The 20046-nt window shown below is 37.9% G+C and overlaps 1 protein-coding gene across 4 annotated transcripts in view; it reads left to right on the top strand.

The window, feature by feature from the left end:
* Positions 1–20046, top strand: part of src (v-src avian sarcoma (Schmidt-Ruppin A-2) viral oncogene homolog) — a 66974-nt gene that overhangs the window by 41300 nt on the left and 5628 nt on the right. Inside the window, exons 4-13 of one of the 4 annotated variants that reach the window (XM_017694240.2) lie at positions 1545–1562; positions 5184–5282; positions 7292–7318; positions 8238–8341; positions 11557–11706; positions 12891–13046; positions 14539–14718; positions 15139–15215; positions 15419–15572; positions 16103–16234. In XM_017694240.2, the coding sequence (XP_017549729.1) occupies positions 1545–1562; positions 5184–5282; positions 7292–7318; positions 8238–8341; positions 11557–11706; positions 12891–13046; positions 14539–14718; positions 15139–15215; positions 15419–15572; positions 16103–16234 (1097 nt within the window). The remainder of the gene's footprint in view (positions 1–1544; positions 1563–5183; positions 5283–7291; positions 7319–8237; positions 8342–11556; positions 11707–12890; positions 13047–14538; positions 14719–15138; positions 15216–15418; positions 15573–16102; positions 16235–20046) is intronic. The other 3 variants (XM_017694241.2, XM_017694242.2, XM_017694243.2) reach the window with 3 other exon arrangements.

Below are 20046 nucleotides of genomic sequence, written 5' to 3' on the forward strand. Positions count from 1 at the left end.
GAAGGCTCTGGATTTGCGAGAGATGACTGTTTTTGTGTGTGTGTGTGTGTGTGTGTGTGTGTGTGTGTCCTTTTTTGGGCTTTCCCAGCTCACAAAAGCTCAGCTGCACGTCTTTGCCTCCGCTTCCTCTCTCTCTCTCTTTGTGTTCCCGATGATCACTTCCTTAGACTGGCGTGTACGGTATCATTAGAAAAAGAACAAACAGCATCCCCTGCTTCCAAATGTATGATGAAAAGACTCAGAGATGCTTTTAAAAAAATGAGTATAATGCTGCTTACAGTGTAATCAATACAAAGGCAGTGGACCATACGCTGAGCACCCCCCTGCCCCAAATTACACCCCACCCCACTCCTATTATACACACTGTCCTAAAGCCACCCCAGGATTCTTCGATAACACATTAATCGGATTGTTAATGATGTCCCTTCCGCCTCAAAAAGCACATTGTCGGGTTAAAGGGGAATTCCACGGATTTTTCAAAATTTCAATTATTCAGATGTAAACAGATTCTACTCACATCATTTGAATCCTCTAATAATGTGCAAGATTTGTTTATAATTGTGGTCATAGGAACCCAAAAAAAAAAACATAATACTTAGTATCCAAAACAACCCGTGAACCAATTTTATGTTGAAAGCTTTTAGAGGTATTTAACACTTCAGTTATCTGGTTCCCCTCACCAACACTGTAAACAATTCTGACTCTCCCTTTCTCTAAAACGGTGCATTTCATGACACTCTGAATGTTAATCTTAACAGTTTAATTATGTAGAAAATATCAAAATTAGTGGAATTCTCTATTACGAACAAACCAGGGTTGTAATCATAAACAAATTTCACAATGTAATTTGTGTAAATAGACATTTTCCATAAAAAAGTGAAAGGGTAATTTAAACAAACAAGTAAATGGTTTCACTTGCAGCACATTTGGGGTATTTTTATGCTGTCTTTTAAGGGATATCATGGAATGATTATTAATGGAACATTAGAAACTCTCCCAGTTTATTTCAGTGTGTCAATCACAAATATCGCTGTTGTCGGACGAAAATCTCCAAAATGGTAACTTTACAGGAGAAGGGAAAAACATGCTGTACTTCTGATGTAAGTCAATGGAACCAGACATCTTTCCAAGTCATTTTGGGCCATTTCTTTTAATCCATTCACCATGAAATTTACAGACAATACAAAGGGTGACATGTATTTTCAAATTATGTCAAAAACTGAAAAACAACAAAAATGGGGATATGAGGTTTTCTTCAGACAGCAGCGATATGTTTTCTTATAGCATTCATTTGAACTGTATTCAATTCACAGTGCAAATTGACATAAATGAATATTATGTGTAACAATCCTTGTAAAACCATACTGAGCTAATCAAATTTTACATGCATAAATGAGCTGGAGATGAAAACATGCTTTATACATTTTGTATGGATTAAATCACGTTCAAATATTTTTGTCTATGGCTGTTGCTCTAATATCTGCTTCCTGAATCCTTTTCACGCTTACTCCCTCTCTCTCACATGCGGTCCCTCTTTAATCTAGGAGAAAGCTGAACTGCAGGTTAGTAACAGCTGCTTTGCTTTTGCCTGTGCCGTCCTTGCCTGCTTCACATGTGAGTCTTCCACGTCATTCCTCCGTGTCCACCAGAGATATGGCTAGGCTTCTGGAGACTGTCGGAGAACGACAAAAATAGTCTCACGTCTCCTCAAAACTGGACCAGAGGCTGCCATCTTAGTTTTGTCCTTCACATCACATCTCTGTTCAGAACTTTGTGCTAGTTTCATTTTCATTTGCTTGCCTGTAGTTGCGTAAGAATTCTTTTTCCACTCCATTTACATTCCATTATGATTTACTACCATCATCCATTAAAAACCCATCACTGGACGTCACAGTTGTCTTGCACCAACATGTAGCAGGGTTGCACAATCCGAGGTGGAACGTAATAGAATACAAGTATTATGAAAACTAATTTATAATACAGAAATGAAGGCCCTGTTTACCCCTTCCATCAGCATTTCCGGTGACGGGATCACATGTGGATTTTACTTAATCCCGTGAAAAGCCAGGTGTAAAAACCCCTGGGATGCATTGCGTTCGGATTATGATTGAAACACTCAAACTATATTCAGAGGAGGTCAAAGAGAGATCTTGATAACATTTAACACAAGTGTAAATGGAATACGTTTTTGTTATTTGTATACAGTTACGTGAATAGCATTTGAGGAATGCTGAGTAGCAAGAGAGAGGGGAAAAAAATAAAGATGGGGGATATGTGAGACTGGGTTTCAGCAAACCAGTAGTCTTTCTGCACTCTGGACTGATGAGTGTCCAAGCCAAACTTGTTGACTTGTGTTGTAATGGGGGGAAAGTAAGCAAAAGTGAAACGCCAACACACAAGTTAAAATCAGGTTACAAACTGGAGATTAATTTTAGTGTCTCTGTCTTCCCATGATTACCCTGAATAGGTATTTCAAATACTGGCACCTTGAGCAGTCACTAGAGTACTCAAGTATCTGTGCATATTCCTAGCATTCAGTCCTCATTATGTTTTGAAAAGGCAGTATTCAGAATACAGGTAATTTTTACATTTTTAGGAGAAAACTTTACATTAAAGCATTTGGCATTTAGCTTTGCTGGGCTGGGTGTCGAAGCCCAGTCAGTTGCATGGATGGCTGCAGTGTTACCCACTGTGCTGTATCATCTTAACTGCTATATTTCTAGAACTTGCCCTCTAGATAAATAAAAAGATAATGTCCTTAAAAGGATAACCATCAATGTTTATTAACTGTTTTACAAACAGCTGTAAAGCGACCCCCATTGAATGGCTTTTTAACAACACTGAAATTCATGCTAAAGCCTGAGTAGGCTGATAAATCAGTGTGATGAGCCAATTTTTTATCTCAGTGTTACTGAATTCTTTTAAGAGATTGAAATGAATTTTCTTGCTCTTCACAGTAGTGTAGTTTGCAAGTGACATGCTTAGCATTAATTGTGTACTGTACATGGCATCATATCTACTTGCTATTATCTGAAACTCGCATAGCTACCCTTGTAAATCAGTTCAGATCATTGTTGTAATTTAGTCAAATGTAATAAAAAATAAATAAATTGCATTAGTAATTGAATATATTACTGAATACAATTAGGAAAGTTTATTAAGCATTTGGCCAGCACTACTTTCTTTCAAAGTATTGTGCCGAATTCAGTCAGCATTATCAATTGGCCATATTTGTTAGAGGCTGCAAAATGCAAACGGGCTTCTAATAAATCATTCACATCACATTGGCTTCTAATAAATCATAATATCACATGGTGTGAGCATTAGCCTTATATATGTATGTAAATAAAATTTAATATAGTATAAATAAAATACTGTATCACATATTATATAATACTGCTCTTTTCTCCATATTGTGCCATCTTAACTTACAGAACCAGTTTATATTTACTGTATCATCTCTTTCCTAAATAAAACATGTACTGATTCATTTGAATGGCATACTGTAGCTGCATAATGCATGTTGGTTATAAGTATACAGACCCTGAAGGTGTCATGGTGTGTGTATAGCCCTTATTGTTTGTGGAAATGGCTGGGATGTAATGAGTTTGGAGGCCGTGGGAGCTAGCTCATACAGTTTGGGAGGTTGTGTGTTGAGTCAGCAAGCAGCAGTCTTATTACTTTAGCAGCGGGAGGGAGGGATAGAGTCAGTAACTTCAACTCAATGAGGCTGTCAATAATTCACAGCCTGTCTGTCTGGACAGAACCACAACAGAGACACAGATGAGATGCGGTCATTAATAGGAAATGAATTGATAGACCATCATCATCACTGTCAATTACAAAGTGCCTTTTCCAAGGTAAAGGTTGCTTCACAATAAATGTGGATAGTTATCATAATTAAACATCAAATCAGATACAGTATCTGCTACTGCTGCACAATATGGAGAAAATATCATATTTTGATGAACCATTACATATATTAGACTCTTTTTCAATATATTAAAAATGCATTAGTGAACCCTTGACATTGTATGAAGCTGCATTATATTTGACTCACAAAAATTAATTTCAAAAACAGGACAAAATGTGAAATGTAAGCAAAAGCATGCAGTGGTTTTGTAAATCTTTGATCTGTATTTAATCAACAATAGTACAAAGGAAATGTTTAATGTTTTACCTTATCAACTTAAAGTGCATATTTCCAAAAAAGCAAGTTTCTGACCATAGCAATTTAAGACTAGAAACCTATTAAAGGGTATGAAGTCCTTCATGGGCAAGGACGTGTTGAGGCTCGCCATTTTGCCAAAAGTGCAACAGCATCAGTTGAAGAACAACATTGCTCCACAAGGTTTCTAGGTTTCACCCTGTATGGTGCATAATATCATATGATTCAAGGAAATCCAGAGAAATCTTTGTGTGGAAGGGCAAGACTGAAAAAAATCCTCTGTGTTGGATATCACCACATCGGCTTAGGAATACTTTGACAAACTGTTCATTGCTGCATACACAAATGGGCCAAGGAAGAAAGGTCCATCCAGATTGTTACTAGCGCCAAGTTAAAAGCCAGGGTCTATCATGGTATAGTGCACATGGCATGGGTAACTTGCATGTCTGTGAAGGCACCGTTAACGCATGCTGCCTCCTAAATGACTTGTTTTCAGGAACATCAATGCTTTCACCACGACGCCGAGCTGCATACTGCACATTACAGCAGCATGGCTGCGTAATCAGAGAGTGCAAGTGCTAGAAAGGCCGGCCTGCAGTCCAGACCCTGTGGTCCATTATGTTACAGCAATGAAGGCCCTGCACAGTTGTGCAGCTGAAGACTTCTATAATGAAAGAATGGCAAAAATCCTGCTTTCAAAATGCATCAGTGGGTGTCTTCAGACCCTAAATGATTGTGTTGCTAAAAGGACATGCAGCACAGGGGTAAACATGCCCCCATCCCAACCGTTCTGGAACAATTTGCACGTATCTTTGCAGGATAATAAATTAAATATCGTTTTTTTTTTTACTGTTTTAAACCAGTCCAAACTAAATTTACTAATCACTGCTTTTGTTTTACTACCATTTCACACACTGTCCATCTTTTTATGAGTTGAAATTTATGTACATCTGATGCACCCAAATACTTTAACATGTTGTCCAACATACTAGAATGTGTGTGTTTTGTGTTTCAGAGAAGGGGATTGGTGGCTGGCACGCTCACTCACAACAGGAGAAAGTGGCTACATCCCCAGCAACTACGTTGCTCCCTCAGATTCCATCCAGGCTGAAGAGTAAATCACTTTTTTTCACATTTTCTCTTCCTCTTTGCTTCTCTCCTGAGATGTTCCCTTATTTTAGTAGTTAGTCTTTCTTCTCTGCTTGCATTACTTTAGTTCTGTTTACTCCCTGGCATTCTTCCCTAAATCTTCCCTCTAGCCTCGTGCACTATATTCCACCAAATAGTTTCATTTGTTCTGTTCAGGAATGCTCCTGCTCCTTCTCAACAAGGACTGTCTTTTTCCCTTTTTTTTCCCATTTTATTCCCCAATTATGAAGTTGTAAGAGTTTTCCCTGAAGGTCTTCCCTCTTCCTAGCATTTCCCATGTGCATCGATTTTAGCCACCCACTCGTCCACTACTCAGTTCTCTGAATTTATTTGCCTGCCCCCCCAGCCACCCACACACATACATATATACACATACACACATGCATACATGTTGTGTCTGATTTTCTGTGTTGTTGCAGAATATTGAACATAAAATGCAGTTAACCAGAACTTGATTTAAGCAAATGCTTAAAACTAAAAAGTTTTTTTTTTTTCACTTAAATGTCTGCTTGATTTAATAATTGTAATGTAAACAAAGTCAGTAAGAGTGTTTTTATATGAAATGTGTCGTTGTAGAGAAACTATGCTTCCTGACTTAAGAGGCATTATTGTACAATAGTTTTGTGATAAGATATCTAAAACATATTTCAAAAATGCCTTTAACCAGCCCAGTGCAGGCCAACACATCCTGAAAATTAGAGAATAGCCTAAATAAAACAACAGTCATTTCATAATATATAGCATATGCAAATAATATCTAACAGAAAAATAATGAAAACGAATAAATAGTTGCGAAGTCTATCACATGAATAACAGTCATGGCATTCTTGTAGGCTACAGAAATGGCAAAGCCTTCAGTCACAGACGTGGAAAGTGCTCTTAAGAAAGGCAAATGCACAACAATAAAGCAGAGTAAAGGCAAGTCTATTGTGGCAGTCATTTTCAATCATGACTAACGTAGACTGAAACCAGGTGGGAGTGGGTCAAACAATTAGGTTGCTGGTGGGAGCAGGACAAAGTACACCAATTCTCTGTGTTAGTGGGATGAAATTTTGCAGAAGCAGGACTAAAAAAATTGTCCTGCACAGAGCTCCAATATGAAGGTTTACACATCAGTTTGGATAGTAAATAAAATAGCAGTATTTGCACTATATATATCATGACCATCACAAGACCACAGAAATCAGAGAATCACTTCAAAAAACTGTAATTGACTCTTCATATAATATAGTAATGATTGAACTATGAAGAAAATCTGAAAACTCCATTTGAAGGGTACTCTAGCACATAATAGTAAAACTTGTAAGAACACTACAGGGTGCCTGTAGCAGATAACTGTAAAATTCAGTAAAAAGCTAAAATATGCTAAAGTTCAATAATCTGTTTATGATTAATAAGAATCAGAAGACAGTAGTTGCCAAGTAGTATAAGTGGAACAGTGGCTACAGAATATGTGTAAATGTATATATCAAGCATTTACAAGGACTTTTAATGTGTGTCAGCCAAACAGATTCTAGAACTGTAACTATGTTTTATAGGTGATTCTTTATTAGAGAGGGGCCTTCGCCAACACCTCCATCTGAGTAGGTGCGTGCCTTAAATCAAGAACTGTTTATTCCACCTATCTCAGCGTTGACCACCACATACTTCCTGTAGATATTGATCAGCCTCTCTCACTGGCCTAGAGAAGATCTGACCCACTTTACCAGGCAGTAACACTTTCAACCCTGTAAAATGTACGGCTTTTTAAATGCATGTTAGTGGGTTTGACTGAAGCTTCGATTAGAATTTTTTTTGTCAACATTATCATGTGCTTTGCCAAACCAGTTACACTCAAAGGTGCAGAAGTGCAGAAAATCAGATGTATGACTCGCACACCTAGACACTCGCTTGATATCAGCCACCCATGAACATGCATATGCAGACACTTTTTAATGGTTATGATGTCTCACTTTTCCACCTCTGTCCTGCCAGTCATCTCAGATTGACTCTGGAGAAGAGGTAAGGCTTAGTAACCATACTGTCCTTGACCAAATGCAGCAGAGTGCTTTCTTCTGTTTCTACCCTAGTAAACTTTTCTGATATCAGAATTTTGCAAGGTTGTGCATGACACTATAGCACCGAGGCTGGTCTGCTGTGTTATATTACACTAGGGCTGGCCTGAACAGCATTTTATAGGCTTTGAATGCTCGTTGATATTTCTAAACGAGTACTATTCATTCTCAAAATTACCCTAGGAGCAATATTTATTGAGGCATTTTTAGTCATCCATGTGAGGAAAATTAAATGGTTTCATTTTAATTAATGTTGCCGTTCACACTGTCTAGATTAGACCCACATCTAATACGAGCCAGTCAAATCACATTATCCCACTTTCTGTACATTTCTATACTTTGCTTCTGGAGGCCCACTGCCTTCTTTCTTTACTTCTTTCAATTTGAATGAAAACAAAATCACACATAGTGCAGCTTTAACATTTTCTAAACATATACATTAACACTGATATCTCTGCTGATAAAACTGATTTTAGGCTACAATTTTATTATTTAAGACAGTTTCTAAATGCTAAATACAGAAATGATGTAAACTAATACTGGGGTATTCAGATTATTTGGGCCAGCCCTAATTTTCAACTTTTATACTTGATGAAACTGTACTTTTAGGCTTTTCAGACTTTATCAAGCTGATTTGTTTCAGAGAAATGTTCAATAATTCAGGCTACTCTTGCAGTATTAATGACTAACAAGCTATGGTGATGTAGTTTTATATACAATTCATGGCACAGATTCATTTCTGCCCTGACTGTGCGTCTCTCTCTCTCTCTCTCTCTCTCTACCTCTACCTCTCGCTCTCTCTACCTCTCGCTCTCTCTACCTCTCGCTCTCTCTACCTCTTGCTCTCTCTACCTCTCTCCCTGCAGGTGGTACTTTGGGAAAATCACTCGCAGAGACTCTGAGCGGTTGTTGCTAAGTCTCGAGAACAGAAGGGGGACTTTCCTAGTTCGTGAGAGTGAGACCACCAAAGGTGATTTAACCTCTACCCTCATCAAAGAACTTCTACCCACATATCTGTGCTAAATGTTTTACTCCTTCATCTTGACAGTAATCAGCTGGTTTAACTGTGGCAGCACTTTTATGGTTCAAGGGGTACCATAGGCCTATAATTCAATCCTTAAACTTAGAGGAATCATCCTTTTGTTTTTCATGCTTATCTGTATCTGCCATGATACACGTATATTGTACTGTTGGCTTTCATGGGAAATAATTTAGATGTGTTTCCATGTTTTCAGTAACAGAAAAGATAATGGATAGTTACTGAGGCAACATGCCAAAGTTATTGTCTCTGGTAATCAACTGTAAACTGCAGAAGCAGCAGGTAAAGTTTAGGCTAAAAAATCCTGGAGTATTCCTTTGAGACTTTCATCAGGAACTGCTTTGAATTGTCCAGTAAGTACTGTGAAATGAACATGGAAGTTGTAAAACCAGAAAGAAGAACAAGCACAGCTTGTTAGGGGTTTATATATAGACTGATTGAGGAAGTGTGATACACAGAGTGCGTGTTAAAACAGCTCTGTTCTTGTTTTTAAGTAGTATCACATACCCAGTAGTCTGCAAAAAATAAAAGCAACAGGGTAGATGAAAGATTCCAATTGCACATTCAAATAAGGATGTGTGCACCTGTGTATCTACACTACTCAGTCAGAAACCACCCTATATTTTTAAATTTCCAGTGTAAACAGCCATTAATTACAAGTTATTAAATGTCAGCATCAGGAAAAAAGGCATGAAGTGTATCACTGCTGTCCATCTCCAAAATAGCAGCTTAATAACAGTGGGGAAAATGTTCTTTAATTTTAATAAGTTAAGGCAAGGAGATTTTATTCTAAACTGTTCTGAAGCATTCATTATGACATTTCACACAGTGTAAAGGGCACCTGCCATGTTCAAATGCTGTGGGGGGAAAAAAATGAAGATACATGGCAAGTGATGATATACAGAAACCAATAATAGAAAATTACATAGATGCCAGTAATATCAGCATTTTTTTCAGTGATGTAGAGGTCTGGGCTTTGGGGTCATCATTTGATTTCTTAATTAGTTTGATATCTTTAGTGTGCTTAGGTTTGTTGTCTTGCTTTAGAATGGATGTCTTCCCAATAATATGCTTTCCAGAGGGTAGAGCATGATACATTAAAATTAGGTTGTACTTGGCTTTCAAAACCAAAGACTGGTGGTTGTAGATATAGTTTGAAGAGTCTTTTATTGCTTCAGCAGCCAACATACTAACCTCTGTTACTTCCAGAGATCTTAACTTTAGGCTCATAAGTCCATGAAACCTTCCTACTTTTCCTTTTTCCTTTTCTCATTAAGGACTTCCTGACAGCTACACATCTTTTCAGACCCATAGTGGTAAAAAACATGGATTTTTCCAGATGTGAAGTAAGAGTGGAGCTTGATTTTTCTCCTCTCTCTCTCAAAGATGAAAGCTTTAAGTACTGTTTATCTGATAGTGACACTTTTGGTGGTCTACCATTTAAGCTCACTCATTTTCCTTTGACATTGTCCTTTCTTATGCAAGTGGAGAAATATCTCCGGAAAAATTAATAACTTGTACCTAAAGGTCATTTAAAGTAGAAATTAAATATATAAACGAGACCATAATGAGTTATGGCACTATTGCACTTTGCCTTTCTAACCTTTATTATGCATCTCTTTCAGCTATTTTAGATGCACGTGAGAAAGCAGCTAAGGTGTGTGTGGGTGGCTGCTTGTGTGAATGTTAGTGTCTATTTAAAGAGGAAACTAATGACACGATTTCATTATGCCATACTGATAATGTTATAATGTTCTGGCTTTGTTAGAAGGACATAGCTGTAACTCTCTAGTTTTAAGAATGGTGCTCAATAGAAAAGAGTGGACAAGTGAACTACTGAGATACTGTTAAATCTCTTATCCTGAGAAATGAATAGCCTGTGCCTAATAGCTGTTTTGACCTGAAATGAATAAACAAAGGGGTGATCTCTGACTTTTGCTCAGTACTCTTTATGGGTGTCTCTGCATTTGTGCACACAGACATACATGTATATCAGTGCTTGTCTATGTGTGAGTGTGTGTATCACTGTGTGTGTTTGTGTATTACAGCTTTGTTAGTTGTAGAGGTTACAGAAATGGGGGTAGGTGGGGGATTGCTGAGGGTGAAGGAAGGAGGGGGTGCTCACAAGAACCGAGAAATAGAAGTAGGTCATCATGAAACGCCACTGTTACCAAGAGCCTTATAACCCTATTCATACAGAGAAAGAGCGAGAGCGCGCGAGAGAGAGAGAGAGAGCACATGACAATAATTCAGGAGTTGATGGGGAAAGAAATAAAATGAGAGAATTAAAAGAGAGATCAATGAAGTGAGTGGTTTAAGCCAGCATGTGTGGTCTGCTACACAAAGATATGCATGTTAATGTTGGAAGACTGCCTCCTAGTGACTGTCTTGGAGAGATGCAGAGATTTATTACATGCATCAGGGTTGCCTAAACTTTTGTCTTGTTTTTTGCTTGCACAATGCATTTGCTCATATGTAAATAGTCATCTAGTCAGGTTTGATGTGCAAATGCTCTTTGTAGAGAAACTTACCGACTCTTACAGACTTTTTTTACAATGGTGGTGATAGGAACTAGAACAGGCAATATCTACACTATAAATATAGCCATTTTATTTAATATCTAAAATGACCAGTCATCCTACACGTCTTCTGAGCTTTTATATGTAATTCTGATACTAAAATCTAATAAAATATTAGTAAATCTGAAAAAATAAGGAACTATTTGCGAACTATTTTGCTTTACAATATCTCTGCTTCTCCACCATGAATAGATTTTAAAAACGTTTTTCGGAAAACAGCCTGATGCTTACATGTAATATAGAAAAATCTCGTTTTAAAGGGAAAATTAGAGGTAATTAGAGGTAACTTTCTAGCAGGTGAAATCAAATGTCTGTGTTTGGTCTATGGTACAGATGTATTGTACAATTGGCGTTTCAATGCTATCGTTGCATTTACCATACAATCAAATAACCTTTATTAAATTCCTCAACAGTGGCATTAGAATATTTTATTAGGTGTGTGGCCTTACGGTCATTGAAACTCTTTTCAGCTGTTCAGTACTGCCTCTGATAAGAATCCATGTGCTACTGTAACTCAATTGTAACGATATTGACACTGTCTTTATGCTGTATGTCTGCCTCCTCCAGGTGCCTACTGTCTGTCTGTGCTGGACTTCGACAACATGAAAGGGCTGAATGTAAAACATTATAAGATACGGAAGCTGGACAGCGGTGGCTTCTACATCACGTCTCGCACACAGTTCAGTAACCTGCAGCAGCTGGTCAGCCACTACCGTAGTGAGTCATTTACTGACTTAACATTACATGTGCGTTTGTGTTTAAAAGGAAGTGGTAACACTTTCTTTCCCAGGCCTGCAGTATGTGACAGAAACAAACAAAAAGCTAGTTCTGAAATGGCAGATTCCAGTGAACAGTAGACTTCGATGTAGAGGTATAAAAATATAAACACATGATACATTCTGGTGTAACTTTCAGAGATGGGAAACAGATTTAAGCTTTGCTGTCACCCCAGAAACTTTAGTATGCAATATGTTTAGCTGTTAACATGTGGAAAACATATCCAAACTTTGTCATTTAACATGTTTTCGTGTTCAAGGCATGCACTGCAGAGAAAACACATTATTGCTTCTTAAGTGATACCAACATTGTAAAAAAATAGACTAAAAAACTAATAACCTTTTGAGTTCATTGAATATCTAATAGTAAGTTGTTTTGATTCTGTCAACTTTATATTTGAAGTTCACAGAACTCCATTTTTTTTATAGCGAAGAAGCTCTTTCTGGTTCATGCTACCCAGTAACACCAAAAGATGGAACTTAATTAAAGCAAACAACATATAGGCGTTGTGGGATTATTTGGCACTTGACATAATCAGTACTAATATTTGCAATATTCATTGCAAAATCTGTATTAGCAATTTCAGTGGTGGCATGACCAGGAAGGATTTCACTACAGCTTTAATTAATCAGCTTTAGTTAAGTATTTAAAGATAAACTATCCCCAAGAGCACAGCAATTTTACATAGCTCTGAAACCATACGAATGTGAAGTTATCCATCCAGTAAATGCTAATTATTGAAACTTAGTATATTTTACAGTGATGAGCCAAGACAATTTGACCAGTCACAGATGAGTGAAATAACATTGATTATCTCACATGTCAAGGTCTGGGATGTATTAGATAATAACGGAACAGTTGGTTCTTGTAGTCAATGTGTTGGATGTGGGGAAAATGGACAGACATAAAGACCTGAGTGACTTTGACTTTGTTATGGCCAGAAGACTAGGTCAGTGCTCCCAGCCAGCAGTGGTGAGTACCTACAGACAGTCATCTTATGAGGGGTAAACCATGAAGGCTTGTTTATTCGCAGGGGACTGATATAATCTGGTGTCATTTCTGCGGTTTATAAAATGTAATTAACCTCAACCAAACTCTTGTTATGTCTCACCTCTCTCTTTCAGAGCATGCTGATGGTTTGTGCCACTGTCTGACGGATGTGTGTCCGGTGCTCAAGCCACAGACTCAGGGTTTGGCTAGGGATGCCTGGGAGATCCCTCGTGAATCTTTACGTCTAGACATTAAACTGGGACAGGGCTGCTTCGGAGAAGTCTGGATGGGTAAGAACCACCATATTCACTGACTATGATCAATGTCAGACTAGATTCCAACCAATATATAACACTTATATTGATGGGCTGCTTTTTATTAGTATCTGCAAAAATATTGCAGACAATATGGCAAATATTATCGACTTTTTTGAACAGATATGAACTTGTGATCTCCTGAAAACAAGGCAGAAAACCTAGTTGTGCCACTTGAAAACCCAATGGGAATTACCCACTCTTTATCAGTGACAGAATTACAGAAATGGTAAACATACTAAAAATAATGGTTAAAATAAAAAAAAATAGGTTAAATCTAAACCTAACCTTCAGCACAAGGATGACATGTTACAAGACAACTTTATGAAGAGGACTGACGGAGAAATAAGAGGTAATTAACAGAAACCCACAGCGTAGAGACATTGTTGCAATGGGGACGATTGTTCTCCATTGCAACAATGTTTTATTATTAAAGGAACACAAATTTACATAACTTAAAAACATACCCTTGTTAGCCATATAGCCTTTAGGGCTCATGTAACATGCTTCTCTTGAGGTAACAAATTAATGGAACAGCCCTTAGCATGGCGCTGGGGATTTCCCCTGAGCGGAAATGACGAGACCAAGAGGATGAGGGCTTGTTAAAACCGGTATTGAAACAGGGGGTAGAGGTACACAGTCTCCCAAACTAGTATCAAAAATACATTCTCAAAACTTCTCTCAGCCCGCTCAAACCACATTTCAGGCTAATTCAGGTTGTGCAGACAAGTCAATGTGGTTTAGAACATAGTATGACTTACTATGAACTATAATAACGGAAACTTCTCCACGTAGCTAAAAGAAGGGGCAGTCATGTAGGATAACAAACTAATTTGCTGAGCACAATTTGGTATCATTCTGCGCAAGATGACCACAGGTGAACACAGACACACTGTAGGGTAATGTATGTAAATCAATACAATATTTGTTTACGGATTTTAGGGCCACAAATGAACCTCAACTGTTTGAACACATGAAGAAATGTGTCAGTTGGATGCCAGACCCAACAGTGAACCATCTGACCCAGCTTTTAGCACAAAGTTAGCTTTCCATTCCACCTTAAATGGTACAGCAGTTACAAATATAAATATATCAGATATTTTCACCAAAATCTTTAGCCCCTGAATTTAGCAACAGCAATTTTTAGCAATTTAGCAACAGAATTTTCATATCGGTCAGGCCCTAGTTGAAACACAGCCCAAGAGTAAAAATCAACACATTTCCTAATTATTCATTCTTAGAAAGTGATTTGATTTTTAAACCATCATGTTCAGTATTATATTCAGTACTGTTCAGTACTGTTCAATACTAGAATATTTTGTACTGTTTCTGTGTGAACCTATTACTATTTGCATGCTATTTTACTTGATTGTATGAAATTCTTTGTAGTTTCTTTTTTTTTTGGGTAAACTAATGGCCCTCAGCTATGACACTAATAGGAGTGCTAAATGTCCCCTGTTCTGGTCAGGTACATGGAACGGGACAACACGTGTGGCCATAAAGACTCTGAAGCCAGGCACCATGTCTCCAGAAGCCTTTCTACAGGAAGCTCAGGTCATGAAGAAGCTGCGGCATGAGAAGCTGGTGCAGCTGTACGCCGTGGTGTCTGAGGAGCCCATCTATATTGTGACGGAGTACATGGGGCAAGGTTAGCAATGCTGAGGGTCTACTCTGAAGTTATATAGCAGTAATATAGCAGTCTGGGCAGTGTTATTCAATGAATTATATTTTCAGACTTAATAATGTGCTTCCTGTTAAAGGTTTGGTGATATCCATCATATTAGACATATAGAGGAATGAACAGGTTACTTTTTGAGGAAAATAACACCCATGTTTATTACTAAATTACTATCCCTGCTTCATATGCACATCAGAAAAAGTTTTTCCAGTCATTTCAGTTTGTTTTTGTCACAAATATTTGCGTATCTGATATTGTTTTGTTTAACTTGTTAGAAACACATGCTCCTTTATTAAAAGGAATTATGAAAAGCTAAGTATGTCCAAACTTTTGATGCTGAGTCTATCTATAAAGAGGACTGAGGTCATGATTTGATCTGGTTTCATACAGGAAGTCTACTTGACTTTTTAAAAGGGGACATGGGGAAGATTCTGCGGTTGCCCCAGCTTGTAGACATGGCCTCCCAGGTGAGTGACTCATTAACTATGACTCATACAATCACATCAGCAAGGTACAAGACACACCAGTGCTGCAGATGAGAAAAGACTAGTAATAAAAATGTTAATGCACTGAGATTTTCTGTCTTGTGCACTGAACAGTGAGGTTAGTATAGGACATCAGACTGCACTACGTGCTCAGTGTGACATGTTTGGGTTTGTGTTGTCCTCAGATTGCGTCTGGCATGGCATACGTGGAGAGAATGAACTATGTGCACAGAGACCTCAGAGCTGCCAACATCCTGGTGGGAGATAATCTGGTGTGTAAAGTGGCAGACTTTGGCCTTGCTCGCCTCATAGAGGACAACGAATACACAGCCAGACAGGGTAGGGCAAGCGCTGTCTGTCTGTTTGTGTGTTTGTTTGGTTATCCGTCACTCTCTCTGTCTATTTCTCCGTCTCTCTCTCTCTCTCTCTCTCTCTCTCTCTCTCTCTCTCTCTCTCTCTCTCTCTCTCTTCTTTCTGTTTTTTTATCCCCTCTCTTATTTTCTTATTTATATTATTAACTTCTCTTTTCTTTCACATTCTCTTCCCTTTTTTGTTTCTCTTCTCTCATTTTCATGAAATTTCATGAAATTTCTCTCTTTGTATCTCTTCCACACACTCCCACACGCACACTCCTACACACCCACTCTGTTCCTTTATATCTGTGCAATTTCTACAAAGCTTGGTATCTTTCTCTTCCTCTGCACTAGTTATGTTTGTTTCATTTTCTTATTTCACTTCATATTCTTTTAAAATATAATCATTCATTGCTTTCCTTCACTCTTTACCATTGCCCAATTGTTAAAACGTTGAACAAAAGAATTTCACCTAGTGTATATTCTAATAACACACTCATCTATTTTGAACCACAGGAGCAAAGTTTCCTATAAAGTGGACTGCACCAGAGGCTGCCCTGTACGGCCGCTTCACCATCAAATCTGATGTTTGGTCGTTTGGGGTTTTATTGACTGAACTGGCAACTAAAGGCAGGGTGCCATATCCAGGTAAACATGTGGGCAATAAATCAGTTTCATTCATTCATTGGCATTGGTGTCATTTCATAAATGACCAATGATTTGTAACCGAGCAAGTTTAATTGCTGTTTAATTGCTGGGGCGCTAGCGAGCAAGATATGGAGTAAGACATTTCCTTCAGAGCTCCTGCAGAAGTTGTTAATTAACCGGCTTTGCTAATATCCAAAGTAACAAAATCTTGTTCGAAGAACATTTAAGAGTTCATATTTTAAATTAGAGCGGGAATACCAACAATCCGGTGAGGCTGAACCTCCCTCGATGCACAGTACTTCAGGTAACCCAAAGCACGACCCGCCTATGCGGACTGAAGCTACAGGTATGGCTGCTGAAGCAATCAAGTCAGATATCTTGTCGTCACTAAGAGAAGACATATCTAAAATAATAAGGGAAGAACTAAAAACGGCATTAGTTGAAGACTTTAATGCCTTGAAGTGTGAACTGCAAGCGATGAGATCAGAAATCACCAATAATACGAACACAATTCGCTCTGAACTGGATATTATTAAAGCGGACTTTAAAGACATGGCAGGAGGACTGTCAACATGGTCTGATGAAGTAGCCTCGATTCAAACTACTGTGACCTGCCAGCTCACATAAGTACAGTCAAACTCCACCTAGACTGTGCCCTTTATAGCCTGCTAATTTTGTGGGCCGGGACTAGACCCTATAGGCTCGTTAAGCATGACAACTAAGTCAAACTTGAACTGTTTTTCTTTCTTTTGTTTTACTTGTTCTGATCCTAATGTTCCCTGAGGATCATGCGTTAAGAATAAGGATAATAAGACCATTTCAGTGTTTCCATACCCAAAAGTATACATGTTGTTCTTTTGTTTGTTTTTGTTTTGTTTTATTTATTTAAACTTATTAATTATGCAATATCTTTTCTCATAGCAGGAAAATCTACCCACAGTTACACAACTCCATTGCTAATGGATCAAGGCACAACCTCTAAAATATAAATGATGGAATCACTTAAAATCATAAGCTATAATGTTAAAGGTATTCACAGCCCTATCAGAAGAAAAACTTTTAAACCAATTAAAGCACTTGAACTGTCAGATAGCATTTCTGCAAGAAACCCATCTCTGTGATGATGAACATGGAAGCTTAAAAAATCCTGGGCAAACAAAGTATACTATTCTTCACATCAGTCGGGGAGGAAAAGGGGAGTGTCCATCCTAAAACACAGACAAATAAATTTCATACCAACATTCATACATAAAGACACTGATGGGAGATCTATATTGGTAAATGGATTAATTGATGGTACTGAAGTATCCTTTATAAATGTATATGCACCAAACGAAGATAAACCTGGATTTATCAAAATAATTTTTGACAATATAATACAACATAGCACTGGACTTTTATTGATGGGAGGGGACTTAAACTGTTTTGTCACAACGTATGGATAGACAACCTGAATCGAAAAACCCCCTCTCTAAAATGAGTAAAATGCTTAAATATCGATCTCTCGAGTTGGGTCTTGTAGATGTTTGGAGAAGCAAATTCCAAAGATATAAGGATTTCACATACTATTCAAGTAGGCATGCATCTTATTCTAGGATTGATTATTTTTTCACGCCCAGGTCAGAGCTGCATAGAGTAATGGATAGTGAAATATTAGCTATTACTATCTCTGACCACTCGCCCGTTGCACTTAAGTGGCATATAGGATGTAGACCAACCTCTAAACAATGTAGACAAACCTCTAAACCTCCTTAACGATAAAGAAGTTACCAGTTTTATCATAACAGAATTTAACAACTACTTAGATACCAATGTCTCATCAGAAACATCACCCCTTATACTGTGGGACTGTGCCAAAGCGGTCGTATTATCTCATATACATGCATTACAAAAAGAATAAAAAATACCCAACAGAAGGAATTAGAGGACAAAATAAAGGATTTAGAAAAGCAACATAAACAAACCACTTCAACTAGATTTACTAAAGCTCTTAATGCAACCTGTAGAGAACTTAACAGTTTGTTATCAGAGACGGTTGAGGGTAGCTTAAGATATGCCAACCAGCGATATTATGAATATGGTAACAGAGCAAGTAAGTTATTGGCATTTAGATTGAAAAAGCAACACTCATCTATAATAGTGCAGAAAATAAAGTCTAAGAATACTGAATTTTGTACCAAACCAGATGAGATAGAAAAATCCTTTGCAGAATTTTACAAGTGTTTGTACAAAAATTCTGATACTTGCTCTGAGGACGTACAACTTGAAACATTCTTGAAAGACATAAAGTTGACAACACTAACAGAATCAATGGCCAAGGAATTAGATGAACCAATTGAGGAATGGGAAATTAAGCAGGTGATCTCAAATCTGAAAAATATTAAAAGCCCAGGACCAGATGGATTTATTAATGAATTTTACAGAACCTTTAAAGATATTTCTATCACAAAATGTACAACTTCAGAGTGGATTCAAGTGGCCAAAAGAGGGTATTAAATATCTTGGTATACACATCCCTAAATCGGTACAAAGTCTTTATGATGCTAATTATAAAAAAATAATTTGTGGTATTAGTAAAGATTTGGACCGCCGATGGTCCACACTCCCTCTCTCTCTGCTAGGTCGTATTGAAAGTATATGCATGAATGTCTTGCCCAGGTTGCTTTATTTATTTCAGATGTTACCCATTGAAGTTCCAAAGTCTACTTTTAATAATTTGGATAAATTGGTTTCTCAGTTTGGCAAAGAAAACGTCCGAGACTTAAGACATTTGCAGCTAACCAAATCAGATGGAGGGCTTAAATTGCCTAACTTAAAATATTATTTTTGGGCCGCACAGATGAAGCCCTTATTAACATGGATTCAGAATAATATATGTACACGCTGGCTTAATATCAAAAAAAGTATGTGTCCAGAGCCCCTTTATGTTTTGCCATTCACGGATGCCCCTGTAAAAGAATTGGGACAATGGACTGCAGTTACCCTTAAGATATGGAAAAAAATACAATCAGTATTTGGGCTACCTAAGACAATCTCAGTATTGACAAGTATTGGATATATGAAAACCTTTATGCACAGGTATGGAAATGTTTAGGAGAGAAGGCAGTTGACTTTTTAACCAGGTTGTTTAACAAAATCCTGGAGAGTGAGAGGATGCCTGATGAGTGGAGAAGCAGTGTACTGGTCCCCATTTTTAAGAACAAGGGTGATGTGCAGAGCTGCAGTAACTACAGAGGTATAAAGTTGATGAGCCACACCACGAAGGTATGGGAAAGAGTTGTTGAAGCAAGGCTAAGGCGAGAGGTCCAGATCAGTGAGCAGCAGTTTGGTTTCATGCCCAGAAAGAGTACCACAGATACAATTTTTGCATTGAGAGTGTTGGTAGAGAAGTACAGAGAAGGTCAGAAGGAGCTACATTGTGTCTTTGTGGATCTAGAGAAGGCATATGATAGGGTGCCAAGACAGGAACTGTGGTACTGTATGAGGACTCTATGAGGAAGTCAGGTGTAGCTGAAAAGTATGTTAGGGTGGTGCAGGACATGTATGAGGATAGTGAGACAGTGGTGAGGTGTGCAGTTGGAGTGACAAATGGTTTCAAGGTGAAGGTAGGGTTACATCAGGAATCAGCTTTGAGCCCCTTCTTGTTTGCAATGGTGATGGAAAGGTTGACAGATGAGGTCAGGCAGGAGGCTCCATGGACCATGATGTTTGCAGATGACATTGTAATCTGTGGTGAGAGTAGAGAGCATTGAAGAATAGAGATGATTGAAGGTCAGTAGAGATAAGACGGAATACATGTGTGTGAATGAGAG

Source organism: Pygocentrus nattereri, chromosome 9 (genome assembly GCF_015220715.1).
Source record: "Pygocentrus nattereri isolate fPygNat1 chromosome 9, fPygNat1.pri, whole genome shotgun sequence".
NCBI classification, from domain to species: Eukaryota; Metazoa; Chordata; class Actinopteri; order Characiformes; family Serrasalmidae; genus Pygocentrus; species Pygocentrus nattereri.